This window comes from Candoia aspera, chromosome 3 (genome assembly GCF_035149785.1).
Source record: "Candoia aspera isolate rCanAsp1 chromosome 3, rCanAsp1.hap2, whole genome shotgun sequence".
NCBI lineage: Eukaryota > Metazoa > Chordata > Lepidosauria > Squamata > Boidae > Candoia > Candoia aspera.
Window position 1 is genome coordinate 147033599 of NC_086155.1, and position 20341 is coordinate 147053939.

At 36.4% G+C, this 20341-nt stretch overlaps 1 protein-coding gene across 4 annotated transcripts in view; it reads right to left on the minus strand.

Annotated features, from left to right (window-relative positions):
* Positions 1-5230: 5230 nt before the first annotated feature.
* The window catches only part of CTDP1 (CTD phosphatase subunit 1), a 51553-nt gene continuing 36442 nt past the window's right edge, over positions 5231-20341 (minus strand). For all 4 annotated transcript variants that reach the window (XM_063299015.1, XM_063299014.1, XM_063299013.1 and 1 more), the window contains 2 exons: positions 18494-18666; positions 5231-6199 (listed from right to left, as the gene is read on the minus strand). In XM_063299015.1, coding sequence (XP_063155085.1) covers positions 6058-6199; positions 18494-18666 — 315 coding nt within the window. In that variant the 3' untranslated portion in view covers positions 5231-6057. The remainder of the gene's footprint in view (positions 6200-18493; positions 18667-20341) is intronic.

Sequence of the window (20341 nt, forward strand, 5' to 3'; positions counted from 1 at the left end):
CTTCTGTCAGATTTGATGGGGCAACTGAGAGACAAGGAGTCTTCTGACTTCTCTCCAGTACATCCAGCAGCTGAAAAGTAAATCAGATGAAGATGTGACAGTAGCAGGACAGAATGAGGAGCACTCTACATAGTCTTCAAATGCTGGGAGGTTCCATGTGTCACTGGAGAGGGGACAGGCTGATTTGTTTGATTTTTCCTTCTCCTACCTTTCTTGAGGAAATGTCCTGGTGCTTACTCAGCCATTGCTCTCAGATCTGGCTGCTGGTCTGCTTCAAATAGCCAACATGCATGGTAGAGTTCAACCACATGAAGCTTTCTGTATTTTAAAGTTAAATAAGATGCAAGTAGCAAAACAAGCAAGCTATATTAAAGAGACACCATGTCCCCTTTACTTTTCCTCCCACATGTCCCAATGATTTTAACTTGTGGGTACACTTATCCGTTAGCTAAGGTCTGGTTGCTGATTAATGGAACTGGGAGGAATGTGTTTTTAACAGCTCTCTGATTGGTAGCTGAGAGTGTACACACTTCCTCAAAGAAGAGTAACTCCTCTTCCAGCTAGGTATCTAGGTGGTCTGTTCCTGGTTTTCTCTATCACCACCAGTGCTTGGCAGATTGAGGGGCCACACAAGGAGATATGAGAGTGTCCACTGGAACCACAGAGGAGTGAAACATCCTTCCCCCATAATATTTCCCTGCCACAAGCTCAAGGGTGTCCATGGAGGGGGGTCCAAAAAGTCAAGATGGGGGCTTTAACCACGTGAAGCCCCACCCAATAGGTGGGGCTTTGATCATGTGTCCATCGGAGGCCCCAGCAGTGTTGGAGATGTTAACAAATCAGCATGCCTCATTTAGCATATGTATGTGTGAGGAAGCTGTTTGTTGCCACTCCCACTTCCTCTCTCTCTCTCTTCCTCCTTCTTCACCACCGGGAGAGAAGCATGAGGCATATAGGTCCTCTTCCTCTATCCTGGGCCATGCAGTAGGCCTAAGAATTCAAAAAGAATTTTTCCCATTTTCTGCATGCAGCTTTTAGCAGCTATGAGGGCTAAGAGTTCATTAACAATGAAGATGAAGCAATGAAGATACTGAAGTGGTACGTAGCATTTTAGGACTGAGTATCCTAAAGGAACCAGTAATTATAAATTTGTCAGACTAGCATTTGGCTAGGGTAACAATGAAGACCTTGGAAAAGGTATTCAGATGCTATAATGTGTCTAACTGCAAAGATCATAATTGTGCAGGCAATGATTTTCCCTATGACACTCCATGAAAAGAAAGCTGGACTTTGAAAAAGTGAGATGAAAAGAGTATTTTTTTAAAATTTTGGTGATGGAGAGACTCTTGAGAATATCAAAACAAACAAACAGATGGACATAGAACAAATCAATCTAGAGTTTTTACTTAAGGCACAAATGACCAGGCTCAAATTATATTTTGCTTTGATGCCTGTTGTTTGCTTTGGATGAAGGAATGCATCTTGGAGAACAAGAAACTACTACCGCTTGAAGGACATGAATTAAGATTTGGGTGGCATGCTTATTTATGGTATGACAAAGTTTAAAGTTAACAAGGATTTTAAAAATCATTTAATCAGGAATGCCATACTGAGAATTTGGAGTGAATATAAGGTAAGGTTATCCCCAAACGTACCTTTATGGTTGTCACCTCAGGAAGCATTTGTTAGAAGAGAAAATGTGGGGGCCACTGCATAAGTTGGTTAAAATATAAAGATCTGTTAAAGTTTGAGGAGGGTGAACCAAAAATTAAAACAAGGGTAATGTTAGAATTGGATGGATTTACATGTTATTGGTTCACCTATATGCAACTGGTAGAATGTTTTAAATTGGACAAAAAGAATTATAAATTTGTTAATGAAATAACTCAGTTTGAAATGGACCTTTGTATAAATGATGATCGTGTTATTACTAAGATGTGTAAGATTCTGTTACAGATGAATATGGAAGATGAACAAGTTAAGGACTGCATGACTAAATGGGCTAAGAGTTTTGGATATAATATCATGTTGGATCAATGGGAGAATATGTGGATGAAAGGTTTGAAATTTACACTGAGTTATAATTTGAAAGGAAACTTCTATAAGATGATGTATCATTGGTATTTAACTCCTGATAAGTTGTCAAAAATGCAGAATGGTGTAACTAATGTCTGTTGGAAATGTTTACAGGTTGAAGGAACCTTTTATCATCTTTGGTGGACTTGTGAGAAGGCTAAAAAGTTCTGGGATCAAATATGTATTACTAATCAAAGGATTCTTAAAGTAAATATACAAAGAAAACCAGAACTTTTTCTTTCGGGATTGATGGAAAAGGAATTAGAGAAACAACATGGAGTGCTGCTGTTATACATGATCACGGCTGCAAGATTGTTATATGCACAATGATGGAAAGATCCACAAATACCTATGGTTGAAGATTGGATTCTTAAACAAATGGACTTGGCTCAAATGGCTAAACAACAGCTTTAATAAGAGATCATTCTGTTTCTGCATTTATATCAACCTGGCAACCACTTTTGGACTACTTGCTTGTAATAGAAAAAAATGTTTTGATTTTGGATTTTAGGGATTAAATGGCTTGCTCTAATAGATATAATGTTAAAATAGGTTAATTAATTTAAGAGACTAGATTTTTAAACTTACCTATATTTGTATCGGAGAAAGTCGGAAGACTTTCCTTTTTTGCTTTCTCTCTACTGACACTTTTATAGTTTGTTCTTTTTTCTTTAGTTCTGTTTTCTATCTGTTCTGTATTTTCTTTTGTTTGTATCTTAACTATATCTTGAAAAATAATAAAGTTCTAAAGAAGGGAGAAAAAAAAAAGAATTATTAGGACTAAGCTAGGGTGGTTAAGAAATTGTTTTAGTTTTAGTTTTAATGGGGTTTTATTAGAATTTTATTGTATATTTATTAGAATTTTATTGTATATTTATTCTGTATTGTAAACCACCCAGAGTCCCTCCGGTCAGAGGAGATGGGCAGTGACAAATTCGATAGATAGATAGATAAGATAGATAGATAAAATACTTGTGATAAATAGAAGTACTGTATGCTCTCTGCTAGGGAATTTCTTTAGCATAGGATGGATAAAAGTTGTCTGGGATGTCCTATAGAAAAAGCAGTAAAGGAACACAGGACTTGAGGACTCTACTGAGCTGTCCCTCAATACATACGTTGGTCTAGGGGGTGGGGACCAGATTTCAAACCAAGGTTTGCATCTAATACAGGGGAAGCCAGGAGAATCTGAGAGTGATCTTGATAGAGGAACCTGGAGACTAAGGACTGATGTTAACAAGCCTGCCCTAGGCAGATTTGAGAATGAAGCTGGAGAAGATCCAAGTTCAAGCAACTAAGCAGGTTTTTTGCCACTCTGGCAGACAATTTATTCCAAACACTCACCTTGTTGCAGAACCGAGAAGATAGTGGGCTTTTTCTAGGAATGTAGTACTTGCTTAGGGTTGAGCAGACGAATTAAAAGAAAAATGATTGCTGTCAAATCAAGTTCCAGTATGAACAAGTACATAAAACCAAGTTCTATTTAATCACATTGCCCCTTTTTAGAACTCAGAATGAGTTCCCCATTACACTCTCCTGACAGTGCCATTTAGAATGGTAGTATCCAAACTATCTATTAACTGGGCCAATTGAAGCTTGTCATATTACTATGGTTGTCTTTGGATTGTTGGGCCTGGGAATAATGAACTCCCTTTGGGGAGAAGAGACCACTTAAAATACTCTTGCAAGGGAGAATCACATAGGTAGTTTATTCTATGCTGATTCTCAGCAGCACATGCAAATATTTGTTTTCTCCACTCCGCCTATAAGATACCATTATTCTAGCTTTTCAGATTATGTGGGAAAGCACTACACTTATTAATCATTCTCCACTCAATAGGAATAACATGTCAGAAAGGAACATAGATCCGATGGGAGGGGACAAATTGAAAGAATGAATGAATGAATGAATGAATCTGGTCCTCCCTCTCTTCCCAGGAATCCCTGGGCCTACCAATATTGAGGTTGGATTCCTGAAATGGGAACCTCTCTGCTTGAAACAGGCCCTTATCAAGCTACGCAATTCTAAATCACATGGAAGAGCTAACGTCTGTAAGGAATGACCCTCATTGCAGAAGTTGATTACATTGTTCAAAAAACCTAGAAAGCCAAAGGTTTCTCACTTGTAAAGGTGTGGAATACAAATTACATGAATTAGTATTTTTTTTTAAATGTATTTCAGTCTGAGGTTTGGAAATGTATTGGAATTAAGGGTGGTTAAAATTCTGTATAAAGAATTCTGAATTGCAGAAAAAGTACAGAGGACTGGGGCAGGTAAAACATTTTTTAGCAACGATCGAGTTGAATGTTTAAATATCTTTGCATTACTGCTTCCGTTACAGTTTCTTTTGCTCCTCATGAATAGTGTCATTTATCAGTCCACAAAGAAAATCACAGTACACTGCATGCAGTAATCGTAACATAGTTACTGACATCCCAGTTTTTAACTCCAATTAAAGGGAGGAATTTTAGCTCACTTAAAATCAAGATCAATTTTACTACTAAGCAGCATGCATAGTTGCCTTGACAACAAAATGCATTTGCTTTATAGATGTTAGCACATTTTACATCAATATATTCAACCAGAAAGATACTTCAAAAAGAATTACTAATAGAGCTGTATTATTTTAGATCTTTCTTTTCTTTCACTCAGACAGACCACCACCAAAGTGCACGGTGTCATACAAGGAAATATAAACAGACAAGTTTAATTGAAATTTAGCTAGAGGATGGGAAGATGAAATAAGTGTGGATAAACATTCCACTGAGCTAAATCTACTTGTATGAAAGCAAGTAATAATTTAATTCCTAACCATATTATTCAAAAATATTTATTGATGACCTTTTAGTTTTTTTAAATTAAAACCATTCTCTCAACACATGTTTTTTTTGAACAGTAGTGACTCAAAATAAAACATCTGTTCAAATACATTAAGAACTCTATGACTGACCTGATTTATAAGTATTCCTAATCAGTTCAATTAGCAAATCTAAATGGTTTAGATAGCAAGAATGAGAGAAATTCCACCAAACACACTTTGATCTCATTCAAAAAGAAATTAAAAATTCATTATATCTAATCTTGGAAAAGAGACATCTTAGGAAAGCAACAATAGAAAAATTAACATTTGAATTCATGACTTGAAAACACAGCTTATAAAATGTCTTTTATTAAATGAAAAGAATCTGTTTTGTAGATCAAATATGAAATAGAATGTACAAAAAACTTTACATCTGTTCTTTCAAAGAAATAAAATACTATCTAGAATTAGCTTGCAGCCATTCCCTTCAAATACAGCAGAAAATAAAAGATTTTTTAAATGGCAGTACAGTAATACACAGAATAGCCTGTGTTTGAACTGCAATTATAGGTTAAAATTTAAATGGAATCTTAAAGAATACAACTAATTCATAAAGTAACAAAACATGAAATTCAATTATTACATTTCTCTTAGAAGCAAGCGGCAAGTACATGAAGTGCAGAGTTCATAAAGCTTGCATATAGCCTTCTCAGTTCCTATACAAATATAAAATGTTCCTCTTAAAAAAAAATCTTTTTATTCCGTAACATCACACTCTGAAGAAAACATCCCAGTCAATATCCTTTTAGCTCAATCATGCAATAGATTCCTTAGATCTTTCTTTTTGAAGCTTGGTTCCCAAAGCCATCACAGGAACTTTAAAAAAAAACTTTCAGTTCAAAATTTTGCACTGTTGTATAAGGAGGTTTTACAGAACTTATGTCTTTGGCATATCACACTGAGTCCCTCTTTAATACTTTTCCTTTAAAAAAAGTATACATTCTTTTAGTAAGCATCTTAAAAACATCTATTTCAGACCTTTTAAAATAATGCATTATACCTCCAATGCTGCTTTGCAAAATATACACCTTTTTTGGAGGTGATGGGAAATACCCGCCCATTCGAATCTTGAGTGGTTGCAAATAGCTCAAATAACAAGCTCACTCCCACATGAATTCAGTTACATAAAGTCATTCAGTTCAGCTTCCAGTGCTGCTGCCATTTCATCTGCCTCTGAGCTGCTACCCTCCTCATCTTCATTGCTGGATCCTTTACTTGATTCACTGGCAACATCATCGTCAGCTAACTTCCGCTTGTGACCCCTGCAGGTATGGACAGAGATAATAATGGTCATTAAAACCCGATGATTACCATGTAAGCATGTTGATCAACTGAGCCAAATCCAGTGTTATCAGAGGTTCTGTGTCACTTCAGAAACAGGTCTTTGGATGCTGGGTACAAGACCTTCCTCAGGCTGGCCCTGAAATGTTCCCTTTATACTCATTGTTTTAAAAAAAAGAAAAATGAAAAACATCATTTTATTTATTTTAACTTTTGAGTTTCTGATGCTTACAACAGGAAGAATGCTTAATTTTGGAGTTACTGTAAGTGTCGAAACTTAATTCCCCCAACTTGGAAAAGGCAGGTTAGTAATATAGTGAAGCAGGCTGCTGCTGCTGCTGTTTCTTCTTCTCATTACCATATATACTAATTAGCATTAAAATTAATACTTAAAAAGTAATAGTATTACAAAATATAATGCTAATTAAAACAATTAAAAACAAACCAGAAGAAAGCCTGGACTAACAAAACCATTAAAACCAAGCACAACAGTCCCCCGCTCCCCACATCAATCCCTGGCCTGGGACCAAAGCCAGGTCTGGCCATCTTCTTCTCTCCTGCCATCTGTTTAATACTTTAACTGTGGCGGGGAGGAATAAGGAGAGGGAAACAAGCAGAAGACAACATCAGGTACTTATTTCAGTTTAGTGTTTTTGAGAAATAGAAGTTTCAGAATGTGATGAAAAATGTCTATCGAAACTGAGAAGAGGCAGGAAACCAAAAGAAAAGAATGGAAAAAAACTAGGGAACTGACTTAGCAGAGACAACATATTTCTCTTCTCAAATGTTTGTACTAAGAGTACAAATTGGCTGGAAAATATCACTGCACTGAATTCACTCAATTCCCTTTCCTCCAAATTCCTTTTGCCTGCTGACAGCCTCTTTTCCTCCTGAAAATGATGAGTGGAGGGGAGTGACAGCAGCATAGCAGAGGCCTTCTCCTTCAAAGCACTCAAGCAGCTCTTGATTGAGGGAAGCTAAGATTCAGGGCCAGAAGGAAGATGCTTTGGGTGGAAGTTCTCGATCCCTGATGAGCTCTGGAAAGTCACATATTCTTTCTTAACACATTAAAATTAAGTGAGAAATAAGTAGTAGAAATTTTATTTTTCCCACTTTATCTTTTTCCTGTGCCGTATGTGCTAAATAATGCTGACAATAATTACTGAAAAGAGTTACTGTATGTCTGAAAAAATATATATGAATTAAATATTTCCCTAAGAAATCCAAGGAAATGTAACATCTTCTGATGTAACTCAAATCATGGTAGGCAATTGGGCTATTCATCCCAAGTAGTCTTTTACATCTGTTACCACAAGCAAAACATTATAATGTATCTCGAAATACAGTGTGAACTATGCAGTTAATACCTTAATATGGATGTTTTAATCCTTTGCTGATAAAAATTAACATTCATTCTTCAGGATCAAGCTATCTTTTCCCTCTGATTCACAACAAAAAGATCAAGCAACCTTCTCCCCCACAAGAAAATTGCATAGCATTTATTCAGTATTCTTCCCTGAATGCTTTAATAGCAATGGGAATCTATAACTAGGAGCCAGCCAGCCAGCCAGCCAGCCATAAATAAATAAAGTGGTCTATCCAAGGGAACAAAACTATATTTTGGAGGTAGAGGAAAGCAATGACAGATGCCAAAACAGGGTATAGACAGATAGATGATAAAACACAGAATTTATAAATGGATCTCCTATTAAATTAAAGAGTGATGGCAGAGCGCTATAGTTTTCTGAAAGTATAGAAGCCATATCCCTGCTGCAAAACAAAGAAGGATTTTATTCTGAACAAGAGTTGGACAAAAAGTAGTTAAAATGGCAATGTCCAATATAGGCCTGCCATCCTTAGGAAGAGTAACGCACCTAGAAGAGAAAGTGGGAGTTCATTCCCCTTCAGGAATGCTCTCAACTGCCCTTTTTGCAGAAGGAAACTCCCAACTTAACTTTAGAAATGCTTTAGGAGCAATAGGGTGATTTGATGTAAAATGACCCTAAGTGCTCAGACAGTAAACCTGCAAAATGTTTAATAGAAACATGTTAATTATGAAAGCGTGTGTACTTTGAAAGTGAGTCAGGTGGTCTGAGAATAGCTAGTAAGGGAGACTATCAACATCAAAACAAGCTGCTTGGAGCCTTGAGCCTGGCACTTACAGCTTTGCTGTGCTGAGTATATAGGTGGTGCTGATATCCAGAGAGAAACTCTGGGCACAGGAAATGCTCTTTTCATCTGAAAGTTTGGTAGCCTTCAGTTGAGATAGGAACCAGACCACACTCTATAGTGGGAGAGGATAAAGCACAGGGGAACGAAGATGTCCTGATAAACGACTCCAAGGTGTTTTGAAGGACAGTTGAAAGATTATAAAAGGAAAAACTAAAGAATTATGATAAAGCAGGACAATTAACTTAAGGATCAATGTACTGATTTGCTAAAGTGGTTACAATTGAAGGGGTTCACTGATATGTGAGGGGACAAGACTCCCATGAAAGAATTTTCTAAGTCCTGGAAGATTCTGCCCAGGCACATAATCTGTGTATGTGAATCACAGAGATTATGCTCCCATAGCCAGCCAGTCAATGGTATGGCAAGCTGGAGAAGACGACATAACTTAAAGTAGGGGGACAATGTTTGGGTAGAGTTTTTCCATGCTCAATCCTTTCAATATAAATTATGTGCTTATCCTCTGTTCAGTTGGCAGGGTTTTTAGATTATAAATGCATTCTTGATCCCTCCATGGTTCCAATGCCCTGGTTCCCACATGTTAAGAAGAGGAAAAGAAACTAATATGGATGATTTCTGTGTATATGAAGTCAGTGAGGCTGGGGCTGAGGAAGAAAAGCTGTGTATCTATATGTGCATGCCTATGTCTGTAGGAAACACCTGCCTCTGGCCCATCCACCCCTGGAAAGTATTCCCTGGCCATAACAATCCCTGAGAGCAAAAAAGTTACTACTCTTTGACTCAAAAGAATGCACTCTTTTCTGTGTTAAGAAGGATAAATATTTAAAAATTATCAAAGCATTTTTTGTTAGAAGCAGTTTTAATTCATTAGTTTCTTAGATCCTTTCTTTTTACTTTTATTATTCTTTCATTCTTTTCTTTATGTACATCTCTATAAGATAATAAGACAGCAGGCTATTTTTCACATAAATCTTTAAAAAAATGCTTACTTCTGCATGGAGGACCTTGAGTCAATCCCTATACTATAATTCAGTGCATATTATTTTGAAAGCAACCTGTTCAGCAGCAGTTTAGACAGATGTTTTAAGGGTTTACATTACGTCAAAGAGCAATTAAGTAATGCAGTGGCTGAGATTAATGTACTTCGGTTATTACAAAGATCTGAATTGTACTTTTAGGATTCATTAGGAAAACAACAGAACCCCAAAATATCCGTATTTTCTTCTGATTTGCTCAACATTTTGTTGACTGTACACTAGGGTTTTTCAAACTGTGTTCTGCAGAATATTAGGGTTTTGTGAGAGACTAAGGGCCAAAAAAAAAAAAAAAGTTCAGTCGAATGCAGCCAATTTTTTATCACTAGAGCTTTTGCCTCTTTATCAGAGGTTCTGAGAACTAACAACAGACAAGCAAATAAACAAACCATTTCTGTGGCATGAAAAAGTTTGAAAACCATTGCTATAGACCATTTATGCTTGTTTTAAAATCAGAATTTCTTTTTTACACAGGTATAAAAGCTTTCCATGCTTTATACTGTCATGCATTTGACACAGACTTCAATATGATACACTACTGATTTCTGATTAAATCGCCTCAAAAGCATGATGTGTATTTTAAAACAAGGTCAACAGTTTGATAAGAATGTGGTAATAATAATATGCTAAGATTTCCTGAATATTTGGATCCCTGTTCTGGAACACTCACCTCCCTCCCCTACTGCCCCAAGATTCACCTGAAAATGCTTTAACAAGACAAATAATAGTTTGGGTAAGGATAATAATTTCAGATTGCTCAGGTGTGCATACCAGACAGAAATGGGGACATTCCTTATCAATATTATCCTCAAAGAGAACTAACAATTAGAGTTTGACATATTATCATAATATATTTCACTTGTAATAATAAAGGTAAAGGTTTCCCTTGACATTAAGTCCAGTCGTGTCCGACTCTAGGGGGCGGTGCTCATCTCCGTTTCAAAGCCGAAGAGCTGGCATTTGTCTGTAGACAGTTCCATAGTCATGTGGCCGGCATGACTACACGGAACGCCGTTACCTTCCTGTACCTATTAATCTACTCACATTTGCATGTTTTCGAACTGCTAGGTTGGCAGGAGCTGGGACTAGCAACGGGAGCTCACCCCGTCACGCGGATTCGAACCGCTGACCTTCTGATCAGCAAGCTCAGCGGTTTAACCCGCAGCGCCACCGCGTCCCTATTTCATTTGTAATACTTCTGCCAAAAATCTACACTCATGAGATTAGAAGAAGCGCCATGATAATCTTAAATCTACTGTGGTAGGAAAGAGTTTGTTCCATTTTGTTTTTCAATTAAAACTCCTGACTAAACCATATTATATATGAGAACGTGTGTAATCTGCATCAAGGTACATGCATTATATTTCTATGTATTTGTGAACATGTATATGTAGATTAGTGGTTAAGATGCTGGGCTTGAACCCATGTTCCAGTCCTCACTCAACCACTGAGCTCACTGAGTACTTGGAACCACAGCCCAATCCATCACACAGATTTTATTGTTGTGGGTATAAAATGAGGGGAAATCCCCATGTATTTCACCTTGAACTCTGAAAAGGTGGAATATAAATGCAACAATACAAAAGTAATTATTATATATCCTAATTGCATTTACTCTGCAATATAGATTTAGATGTACAGTCATGTGAAAAGGTATTTCTGAAATTTTTTACAGGCAGTTCTTATTTAGCAACAACAATTGGAACTGGCAGCTCTCTCGTTAACCAAAGCAGTCATTAAACTGGAAATCATGTGACTTGTGCTTTCCTTTTCCCCACTCCACTGCCCTTTGGAATGCTCACCCTGGCACTGGGATAGCTGGCTCGAAACTGACAAGACTAATCAGTTTCACACCTCCTGCTTTTGTTTGCCTCCTAACAATTTTACTTTCACTTCCTTTTTTCTCCACTCCCCCACCCTTTGGAATGCTCAACCCAGTTTTGGGATAATTAGCAAGAAGGGAATTAATATCTGTATTACATTAATTGGAGACGAAGAGATTACAAGAGAGTAAGCAGGGACACAATGGGAAATACACACTGAAAGGAATGCGGTGGTGCTTATTCTCTTGTAATCCCTTCCTCTCCAATCTCTTCACTCTGCAAGGGGGGGCAGAAAGAAAAACAACAGGTCAGGCACAGAACAATGGTGATCAAATGACTGAGGGATCCTGTGAAGGTCATAAATGTGAGTTTTTTATTTTTTGCAACACCATCGTAACTTTGAAAAGTCACTGAATGAGGCAGTCAGGAAGTGAGGATTACCTGTACTTTTTCAACATATTTCAGTGTAGATATTTGATATTCATTTTAACAATATTGATAAAGGGGATATAATATAACAAACATAATGTGCCATTTACATTTTGTAGTCCATTGTGTGATTTAAATAAACATAAATGCAAATTTTGCATGTGGAAAAAGTAACTACACCCCTACATTTATCACCACTTCCAATACCTAAAATTAGAGTCCTGTGTACCAGATCAGGGGCAAATTATTACATCATTACAGAGGATCTGGGAGGAACCTGTCTGATTGAAACCTCAAACATTTAGTTTGATTTGCTTGTTGTTGAAGTGTGTGGTATCATCATCCCTAGATAAAAAGAGCTTTCTGAGGCCTTCAGAAAGGTTATAGATGCCTATGAGTCTGGGAAAGGATTTAAAAAGATTGCCAAACAATTGGACATCAATCATTCCACTGTCCAGAAGTCTACCATTAGAAAGAAGCTGCACAAATTAGATCTACATGGGAGGTGTACCAGGAGAAAACCATGGCTGTCTAGGAAGAACATCAGGGCAAGACTAAAGTTTGCTCATGAACCCCCAGGCAAAGACCAGGATTTCTGGAACTATGTGCTCTGAACAGATGAGGCAAAGATAGAGTTATCTGGCAATAGTACCAGAAGACACGTTTGGAGAAAACCAAAGACAGCATTTCACCAGGAGAGAATGATACTAACTGTAAAGCACGGTGGTGAAAATGTTATAGTTTGGGGCTGCTCTGCTGCATCAGGGCCTGGGCAGATCATCATCACAGAATCCATTATGAATTCTTCATTGTATCAGAAGGCGCTCGAGGATAATGTGAAACCCTCTGTCAGAAGATTGAAACTCAATAGAAAATGGACCTTTCTACATGCCAATGACCCTAAACATTACAGTAAATCCACAAGTTGTGGCTGGGAAAAAAAAAAAATCGAGTGTTCTGGAATGCCAAATCAAAGCCCACATCTAAATCTCATTGAAATGCTCTGTGGTGATTTGAAACCAGTGATCTATGCAAGAATTCCCACACAAACATTGCACAGCTGAAAAAAATCTGCATGGAGGAGTCAGAAAAATTTTTGACTCAGTCAATGTCAGAAACTAGTAGATGGTTATAAGAAATGCCTACCTGAGGTTGTTCCTCCCAAAGGCGGTAGTACCAGGTATTAGAGCCAAGAGTGTACTTAGTTTTCCAGAGAAGGAAATGGCATATCTGTTAATGTTTTGTTAAATAAATGATTGCAAGTCCATTTTTCATAGTTTTTTGTTCCATTACATCACCTTTATATTTATATACTGTTTGAATGAAGATAAAATATTGACATGCCCACATATGTTAAAAAAGAAAAGAACTTTACATTGGGTGTACTTTTTCATATGACTGTATTTAGTTTTTTATTTATGGAAAAATAAATGCAGTGTAAAAAGCCCTCTGAGTTTTAGTGACAGCAAAGCAAGCCAAACAGGTTGGCAGGGCTGTGGGAACAGTATACATTGCTACAGAGTTCATATATGAAGTGACAGTAAAAATACCTTGGCATGGCAGATAAAGGAAGTTCTCCTGTAATATTTGTTACATAGTCATAATCCAAAGGTCTCTGTAAGGTGATATTTAAAGATCTTTTAAGTTAGCAATTCCAAAAATACTTGAGCATAGCCAGATTTTTAATGCTATACTTTTAAGGTAAAGACTGGCCTTTTTGAAATATACTTTTTGGAAAAAAATTATTTTCAAAATTTACTTATTTACCTCCACTGATTTAAATTTGATTTTTAATTACTGTGAATTAGCTAAATACAAATGAAAAAATACTGATTCTGATCTGGTTTTCTCAATAGCAATATGAGCTCTAGCAATGCTGAGTTCTGGGGATATTATATTTAAGGTTTTCTGCAAGTTCCCCATAATAGCACATTTTCTGTCAACATTCCAGGATTATCTTAATACATGCCTACTGGCACCTTCTATCACTTTATAGTTTCTGGAAATATAATTAATCCAAATAACAGCTGTGCCAATTAGATAGCACACTGGAGTGAAACATAAGCTGGCAGTTGCTAGAAAAAAATTTCCTTGCATATACTTCAGATAATTTGCATTGTGCTTTTCATATAATACAAGCAGCTCCTGAAAAAAAATTTTTTTTCATCTATCTCTAAGGAACTCCTAGAGTTGCTTTTACTGAAGCGTTCTCTGAAAGTGAATATAAAATTAGGTTTGTACTTGACAAACTTGTATCTACTCCTGCTACTGGGCTTTGCCTGGGATTATCTGTATCTCAAGACAGTTCATTGGTCTCTCTGCTTCTAACCAAGCTGTCACATTTGCCTCTGATGAACTGAATTTAATACCTCTTCAAGGTCAGGTTTTGCAGGAGACAGTGGCAACCCAGCCAGCTTATCATGGAAGAGCTGGTGATGACCATTCTTCCTAAAGAAGACACAGCTGGAAATAATGAATTGCTAGAATCCGTTACTTCTATTGATGCAAGACTGGAGGTGACTGAGGTTGCTGGACCAAAACCTAATGAATGCCTGAGATTAAGAGCTGGAAAGATCAGGACTTCTTATATATTCCCTATAACTGAGCTGCTTCTTTGATGAATTTCTCCTGTATCCTGAATCATGTAACAGGGCTTTCAGATTGATTCATAACAACATGGACATTACTGCTGTCAATGAAGCCTAAGAATGAATTATGGACTGTGACATTAGTCAGCAACTATTAATTTTGGATATTCTATCCTATTTTCCATGGCTTTTCCTCAGCGTTAGACCTCCTACACCAATCTATCAGAATTACCGCATCAGTAGTTATCAAACATGAGACAACCAACCAAAGTATCTAGAATAATTACGTTGATAACATTGAAATTTTTATGATACACACCCACGCACTGTGTGTATATATATATATAGCCTATAACTACGACATAAGTTCATTCTCTTTGTGACAGCAACAATAATAAAATGATTAAATCCCACTCTGAGGAAGAGAGAACCTATCCAGAACAGACTGAATCACAATGCTAAAGTCCAGTCAATAAATGAACTTCATATTTTCTGGATTTAATTTAATCTAGTCTGTTACTGAATCTAAGCAACATTTAAATACACTGATTACTTTTTTAGGCTTAGCTGGCAAGTAACAAAAGTACAAAGCATCATCAAATTCTAAAAGCACTCTATTGTACTATTCTGGATGACTTACCCTCCAGTTGTTTCATGGGTATTTTAAATAAAAGAGGGGACAAAACTTGTAAAACATTACAGATCAGTTACTGTGGTGCTGAACATCAGTTTCCTAGTACTACCTTCTGGATATAGCCTGAGATGAAGGACTACAACCATCTAGTGCCTCCAACCACCACATAACTGATGATACTGAAAGCTCAGAGGTTGATGAGAACTGTCTATTCAGTTCCTTGTGTAGATCATTGGGGCAACCAAAGCAATCCCATATCCCAAATAAAAGCCTAACATAAATGAGTACAGATAATCAGCATCTTCCAGGTATCCCTTGAATTGAGGCCACTGTGTTCTCATTCTCCACAGCCAGAGTATGTTTGAGACTGACCTATAATTACTCAGATTTTCTAGATCAAGAAAAGATTTCTTCAATAGAATTTTTATAATTTCCTCCTTTAAACAAGGAAGCATATCCCACCAGCAGCAAGGAGATATTAATAACTTGCCTTAACCATGAATCCAAGTGGTTTCCAAGGTAGAATTACCATGACTTGACCCAAATCTGGGATCCAAATCAAAAGGGACCTGATAGACTTTATTTACGAAGAATGAATCTCTATCTCCCTGTCATCAGTAACCTGATGTTTTTCAGTACAGAAAAATGGACATGACTGAGGTACAAGAATAAATGAATGAATGACTGTTTGGGATTTATGTATGGTCTAATTGCTAGTCCAATTGTGACTTTCACACATGCTAAGATTATTATTTTGAGGGTCAATTAATATTGAGGATAACAACAATCAAATGTCAATTTTTAAAAATTTATATTTGTTGGAGCTGCTCTTCCATAAATGAAGCAACTTTGACAGCCCTAGAGTCTCAGGACTTTTTCAAGCAAGAATTTGTGACAGAATTTGACCAGAAAGGTCAAATTCAGACTAATCATGTTTCTCTAATTCAAAGCAAGGCATGACTTCTATTTCATACAGTTAATGGGAGATTGGTAGGCACACAATACAGAATTCCTGCCAATTAGACTAATAATGGAAAGGATGTTCATAAAAAATATAAAACGATGTACAGTTGGTATATGTCACCAGAGAAATTGTCTAAAATGTATAAAGGCACTTCATATTTATGTTTGAAATGTGAACAAGGGACATTTTATCATGATTAGTAGAAGTGTAAAAAAGCTAGAAAATTCTGGATTCAGATACAAACACAGATCCAGAGGATTTTAAAGATATATATATATATATACAATTGAGATCAGAGGTTTTTCTTTTGGGATTGATGGACAAACAGCTGGAAAAAAGTAATGAAACTTTGTTTTTGTATAGGGTAACTGCAGCAAAATTATTGTATGCACAAAGATGGAAAGATTCGGCACTACCCACAGTGAAGGAATGGTTGGTGAAGATGATGGAACTTGCTAAGATGGCTAAATTTACTTCTTTGATCAAAGAAAAGACAATATCTACGTTTACTGCTGACTGGAAACCCCTTATGGACTTTTTGTGTAAAATAGAAAAAAAATGAACTTATGGTTTATGGTTTTGATGATTAGATAAGAGAGATTATAGAAAGAAGAGAGTTATGCTGTAACCATAGAGTAAGAAGTTTGTTGTCAGTTCAGTTTCCTTTCTATTGCTTGAAAGTTTTCATAGAACTAAGAAATTTATAGAATGCTTGCTTGTAAATAATACTGATATGATTTACTGAGCATCAGGCTGCAAAGTCTCAATTAAACATGTTATATTATAGCATCCTCTAACAAAAAAGAACCCTTAAATCACTGTTCTATATTCTACAATATATTAGATCTTATTTCTATAATTATATTATAGAATAGGTGTAGATATTGTCAAAAGATTAAATAAGAACCTAAAATATTACAGACATTTTATTTATTTATTTACTTACTTAGTCCCTGCCCACCTCCTCCCACCGGGGGACTCTGGGGGATTACAATAATTTTAGAGGCTTTCTCATAGACTCAGATACTTGCTGATGTAGAGAGGGTGCTGCTAGTCTCCAGAGAAGTAGCCTAAGCTTAGGCAGTGAGCAACACAAGTTCCTGAGATTCAGCAACAATAAAGCTCTGTTAATTTCAGTGTTTAAAAGAAATACAATATTCAGTTACTTGTACCAACTTACATACTTCCTAACCATGGTTGCGTTAGCCAAGCTCAACTTGGCTTATTGGGGAAGATAGCTACATAGCACAGCGTTCTATAAATTTCTTAGATCTATGAAAACTTTCAAGCAATAGAAAGAAAAGTGAACTGACAGCAAACTTGATGAAGTTAATAAATTGTTCTGGTGGAAAACATTTATGTTCTCAGAAGTGACCTTCTGTATTTTAGCACTTGCCCTCTGGGACAGCATCCCTGCCCAGGATCTGTACAGCTTCCTCCCTGATGATATTTGGAAAGTCACTGAAAATCTCGCTGTTCTCTCAGGCCTTGGGGCAGAATGGTGCTTGAGTCCCTCCCTGTAGGATGTGTTATTGTGTCCTTTTTTATTGTTCTTAATTTTTAATATAACCCAGCCAGAATCATGTGGAGTTGGGAAGCCTCTAAATTGCATCAAGTAAAATAAAATAAATAAAAATAGATACACCCAGCAGTGGCTTCATAGGAAAGCACATTGGCACAGAAGTGAGAAGATAATCCTATGTGGCTTGTCTTTTTCACCCCTTGCTTTGACAAAGGTCTTTTTAATGCACTACTTGCAGCCAGCAGAGATAGTACTTGAAGAACTGTTCCTCGATCATATTGTATGGAGAATGCACATGAATGAGGCAATTTTCTATTTTTATCAGACATCACTGTCTAATGAGAGCATTATAACGACCAATTTGTAGCTTTATGCTAAGAATACTAATCCTTTTGCAGTGGTGAAGGCACTTGTGCAATCCACTGATTCTATTTACACTCCCAAAAAGGTGACCCCTGATGGAGAGGTCACTGATAATCAGACTAAATACAATTCACTGGGGAATGAAATAACACTCAAAATGAAGCTAAATCTTAAATATTTTGGACATGTAATGTGAAAAAACAAGTCTTTGGAGAAGATGCTGAACAATCAAGAGGCTAAAAGAAGACAAGGTGGCTAGATACTATCACTGAGCACATAAGCATGGTAGAATGTCCATCAGATTGTGAAGAATCAGAAAAGACTGAATGACTGATCAACAACAGGAAAGTGAATCATGAAAGTATGGTTAATCTTAACAATATTTTATTGAAACAAGTCAACTTGGTTTAAAGCCACCTTGTTCTATGGATAATTTTTTAACAAACATTTAGATGGATGTAGGGTTTCAAGAAGAAAAAGTATGCATGCTGGTAAGATGCAATTCCTGATTTTTCAGGAATTCCTTTACAAGCTGCTCATATTACAGCTGGCTTACCCTTCAAAAACATGCTAAGAATGCCTATATCTATTTTTCCATATACACATACAAAAATACTGTAAATACCCATGCTTTAATGTACCACTGGCAACCATTTAAACTGTTGTTTCCTGTGTTTAAAACCCAAGAAACCTAAGGGCAAGGATGATTTAAGAGTGTAAACAAATACCTGGGTATACTGCCTGTCAAACTTCTTTCACTTGATGATGTTGATACTGGTCTTTCTTCTACTTTTATATTTGGAGTCTCTTTTATATTACTATGTGGTTCTTGCTTTTCTTCTCCTGTCTTCTTTTTTTCACTGTCACTGTCATCACTACCTTCTCCTAAAATATCATCAACCTGTAAAGGAATATCAGTTGGTAGTGAAAAAAAAGAAAAAAATGGCAATACTAATTTAAATAATATATTTTAAACAATGTCTTTTTAAATCAGATATTCAAAATGTGACATTTAGACATTTGATTTGAACTGTATTTCTTTTATTGCTTTTTATCCCCACTTTTCTCTAAGCAAGGTGGCACAATGCAGGGATTAAATTAATGTAGCACTCAATATTAGCAATTAATTTATAATCTCAATGCAAAACAGTACATGATTTTTAAAAAAGTTAAATGAAACTTATGAAAACCTTTCTGCGACAGAGGTAGGGAAAGCAATCATATTCATGGTCTTGTTCATTTGTGGTTTTTCAATAAATAATAACTGAAGAGAACATTTCAATAACTTCATACAGGACAAAGATTATTAGCATGGGACAGGAAACAACAATGTGTATTTCGAACGTAAAGAAGGAAACATTTCCACTTTTTCTACATGGCTTGATGACACCTGAGATATGAAACTAAGAAAATTCTAAAAGAAAATCTATTCCTATGAAATCAGAGCTGGATTTTGTATTTCCAAAAATGGGGAATGAATCATTTGTTTCTTCATTGTAACAGCTCTGGATCAGTCCTAGGTGCAACCTGAACTACATCAGCACTTCTCAGTTGCTAGCCTGAATGTCTACAGGCTGTTCCCACATTTCATCACAGAGTCATGGCTGGAACACAAGCTAGTTTTCTTTTTAATTTGTAACGTTTTCCTGTATTGTTTGCATCTGACCTAATGAAAAGTTCTGGAGAATCCACAAACTTTACACTATTCTGTGGCCTCTACTTTACCTAAAATTGCTCTAATATAAATTTTGGAATATTTCAAAATATTTGGATTTAGGATTGAAGTACCAAGGCTAAAATCTGTGTTTAAATACTACAGCTGTTCCACACATTTCATACAGGGCTACATTTCAGATGTATTTTCTGATTTAAGTAATAATAAATTTGATATTCAAGGGCTCTGTGGAAGCCTTTGTCTGGATACAGATATTGGATGTGGCAAATAAACTGGGGCTAAATCCTGACTACATGGAAAATCTACAGGACAGTAAATAAGTCAGCTTGGAATAGAAGTACAACCTGTCAAAAGAAGCAGATTTGCAAAGGTGGTTCACATACCAACAACTTAGCTCTCCAGATGTAAAGTTGTGACCAAATGTACCTCTGTCCAGTTACAGCAGTTGCATCAGCTAAACTCCTTTTTTGGGATAGCAGATCTGGATTCTGCGGCCCATACCTTGTTTACTGCTTCTTTAGGCCAATATAATGCACTCTACACGGCACCACCTTAGACACTTGTTTGGAAATATGGAAAATGAGGCAGCTAGTTCATGCTCTTGAACCAACTATTGATGGTTTCCAATTTGTCTTTCAGCATGCCAGCTTTCAGTATGTTTCTAGCCCAACGAAGATATGTTAGACTTCTGGTAAAATGTTAATGACTTGTGACCTTGACATGTGAAATACAGTCGTGTGAAAAAGAAAGTACACCCTTTTTGAGTTCTATGGTTTTATGTATCAGGACATAATAAAAATCACCTGGTCCTTAGAAGGTCTTAAAATTAGGTAAATTTAGCTTATTTAAACTGTTAATTATAAAATCTATAATAGAGTTAGGCCATGGTCACCCCAATACT